This window comes from Sphaeroforma arctica (genome assembly GCF_001186125.1).
Source record: "Sphaeroforma arctica JP610 unplaced genomic scaffold supercont1.719, whole genome shotgun sequence".
In the NCBI taxonomy this organism is placed as follows: Eukaryota; class Ichthyosporea; order Ichthyophonida; genus Sphaeroforma; species Sphaeroforma arctica.
The window spans coordinates 1-3,682 of record NW_014039839.1 but is presented as its reverse complement, the minus strand read 5'-3'; the positions used below and the strand labels follow the sequence as shown (position 1 = coordinate 3,682).

At 40.0% G+C, this 3,682-nt stretch overlaps 1 protein-coding gene across 1 annotated transcript in view; it reads right to left on the bottom strand.

Annotated features, from left to right (window-relative positions):
• The window catches only part of SARC_08214 (TKL/RAF/RAF protein kinase), a 12,387-nt gene extending 8,781 nt beyond the window's left edge, over positions 1–3,606 (bottom strand). The window contains exons 1-5 of the mRNA XM_014297814.1: positions 3,515–3,606; positions 2,665–2,778; positions 1,776–1,964; positions 1,276–1,373; positions 46–233 (exon numbers count right to left, since the gene is read on the bottom strand). Coding sequence (XP_014153289.1) covers positions 46–233; positions 1,276–1,373; positions 1,776–1,964; positions 2,665–2,778; positions 3,515–3,593 — 668 coding nt within the window. The 5' untranslated portion in view covers positions 3,594–3,606. The remainder of the gene's footprint in view (positions 1–45; positions 234–1,275; positions 1,374–1,775; positions 1,965–2,664; positions 2,779–3,514) is intronic.
• Between the last annotated feature and the right edge of the window lie 76 nt (positions 3,607–3,682).

Below are 3,682 nucleotides of genomic sequence, written 5' to 3'. Positions count from 1 at the left end.
AAATATATATACGCACGCACAACTGCGCACAGCACGCCACCATACATCAAGACTGCCGCCTCGTTGCGGAAGGTCGACAGCTGTGCCTCTGTCGGGTTGTCCACTTTGAGCACTTTGATAGCCACTTTGCCGTGCCAGTTGCCTTTGTAAACGGTCCCGAATGTGCCCTCGCCAATGCATTTGCCGAACTCCAGGCTTTCGATAGGCACCTCAAAGTCGGCTAGTGAGTCCGTCTGTGGGTGCGAACGAGGGCAAACAAAGAAGAAAATTATGAAGAAAAATGGGCTAAGTACCAGGACGCAGTACAGATACTACTCTAGAGTCGGCTAGTGAGTCCGCCTGTGGGTGAGTACGTTGAAAAACAAAGAACAGAAGAAGAGAAGTATAAAGGACGATAGGCTAAGTGCAGGACACAGTATAGATAGTACTATAGAGACTTCGCTCGTAGAGAGGTGATAAAGGTATCACAGACAGCCAAGCGTGCCCCTGAAAAGTAGATAGTGGGTGGTACAAATGAACCTCTGTATACACAGGCTGTGAACATGTATCCATAAATAGCCAAGCGTGCCTAAAACGATATAGATTTTGTGCATCATGCATGCAGCTCTGTAACCATCGGGATATGTGCGGATGATTTGGTGACTAGTCAAAAAAGCCCATGAATATATAAAGCATGGAATGCACTGTCTTCCGTGTAAAGGTAGTGCTATAAACAGCCTAGAGTGCCCCTCAAAATAGATCCTAAAATCATATAGATCTGAAGATATCGGAGGTATCCAAATAATTCTAGAAATAGCTAAGCGCACCCCTAAACGTATTTATAAGGTACAACGATCGTACCTCGGTAGTAATCTGGCGTGTAGAGAAATTTCTATAAATAGCCGAAAAGCATAAGAATAGATACTGCAAATCCTGCATGTACCACTGCAGTTTTCGGTGGTGTGCAAATAATTGGACAAATAGCCAAGCGCACCACTTTTAAAACATACAATACAATATTTGTACCCCGGTGGTTATCTGAGGTGTGAAGATAGTTCTATTAATAGCAAAAGTGCAGCTAAAAATAGACTCTGCACGTCAACCGTGTGCCTCGTGGCCACTGTAGTAGTCGGAAGTGTGGAGATAGTTCTATAAATAGAAAAGTGCAGCTAAAAATAGATTCTAAACATCACCCCATGCACCTCGTGGTCACTGTAGTCGTCGGAAGTGTGGAGATAATTCTATAAATAGCAAAAAGTGCAGCTAAAAATAGATTTTAAACATCACCCAATGTACCTCGTGGTCACTGTAGTCGTCGGAAGTGTAGGATGATTCCGAGACGGTCACCTCACTGCCGCTGGTGTACGCCTCGCCGTAATCTTCCACACTCGCGGCTGTATTTGTAAAACAACAGGCAATCCAATCAGGTATCGTCTAAATTGAAAACTAGTCATCGCCTAAATTTGAGATTCGGATAGTTAGGCTCTAATTGGTATTGTTTCTTACTGTATTTGCGTGCGATGTGCTACCGGTGTAAGGAAGCGGAAGGGGTATCGATATCGACCCGGATGAATAAGAGTAATGTTTTTTTTGCAATAAACGGGGGGCCATGCTTCGAACGAACTCACAAAAGCAACACCGACATCGACGTCATCGCAGGAAAACACAGACACAGACACAGACACAGACACACACACATATATATATATACATACACAGACACACAAACACAGACAAAGACACACACACACAGACACACACACACATATATATATATATAAAATATATACATATACCCGTATCCGCGGCCTCAGCGGCCATCATCTCAGCCTTCCACGAAGACACCTTTTTCATCTCTGTGATAGCACTGGAGGAAGGGGGTAATGAACTGGCCCCATTTACGTCACCGTCAGAGGTCAATGCTTTGACCGCGCTAGAGAAGCCCCGGACATATCCGTCCGGAGACATGGTGTCCTTGTAGTTGTCTATAAATGGCACGGTGGTAGATGATGTCGCGAAAAGTTAATAGTGTGGGTGATGGCAGGTAGTATATTTAGTTGGTGGCAGCCTGGACAGCTCTAGAAAAGCCACGCAATCGTTCAATCCAATATATATATATGGCGCGTTTGAATTCTATAAATAGCAAGGAGAAATCTGGGTCCGGAGTGAGTAGTTATCAATAAATGCTAGATGGTATTTATATACTTGGGATCGCAAAGACGTTCAAATGGAAGGGATTGTAACAGTTGCAAGATGTCATGGGGAGAGGTCAGTGTCATGTCAGCCTAAGATTAGACACGCATATATATATATATATATTGAAGCCGTACAAAAATGTCAGCCTAAGATTAGACACGCATATATATATATATATATTGAAGCCGTACAAAATACATCTTCATACAATATACATATATACATACATATTAGAAAATATGTAATCTGCACTTGAGCTTTCAACAGCTAGCATACGGTCATCTGTCACAGCAATCATGAGTATATATACATATACATAAAGCTATACGATATATATATATATATATATATATCAACCCATTCAACCCACATATACATATACATAAACTCTTACAAATTCATATATTGATTGATACAAATTTTTATACATATATAAATAATTGATACGCACATATGAGAGTGTACACGAGCAACACATATAATGTGTACCTAAACTCTCGGTCGCCAGCACGCGGTCCTCTGCCACCGCAGACAGCAGTGAAGAGTTGTTGAGTTGTGAGTCGCCTCTCATAACCGGGAAGGCTTCATGGCTGATAAGATCGTCTGCTTGAGAGAATGAGGGAAAGATACGCCAATTTAATTCGGCCCACAGCCAAAACTTGAAAGCAGTTCTTGCCAAACTGGGCCGTGGATATGTGGGTCTATTTGGGATATGATATATATGTGTTTGTGTATGTGCGTACAATCATATGTCATATGGTCCAGCAATTGTCCTTGTATGCGTGTGAGCATATTACAGTGAATGTGGGAGTATATGCAAACGGGTGACAGTCAATTCAACAGCAAAGAAGTGGCGCTTATCTGCATACAAACATTTCGACTGATATATATGTTCTATGATATACAGATTGCTTTAAGCCCAGGAAAGGAGAAGAGGTATCAGACACTAGCACCCTACTACTAATTATATATACAACCTCGTATTTCACTAGCTGATGACACCATGATTTAAACCGAGACAAATACACAAACTTCATATATGTCATACATATATACATATACACACACACACACATATATATATATATATGTAAACACACACACACACACACACATGTATATATATATATATATATACATACATACACACACACACACACGTATATTATTATATATATATATATATATATATATATGTATATAATATTATATATTACATATATATATTTATACTATTATATATATGATAATATATATATATATATGATATTACACTTATTATTTCATATATTATCTTATATATATATTACGGCAACAAACAAATAGCGCTGCTTTTTACCTAAATGAACGCCGATGGGTGACGAATGCTCGGACCGAAGACTCTGGTACCGCTCTTGAAACTCCATTGAAGCCCCCATGCTGGCAGCAATACTACAAATGATAGTTAGTTGGCGAATATGTTTTATCAGTGTATGTACTTGGGAGAGTAAAAGAATACATATTCTTA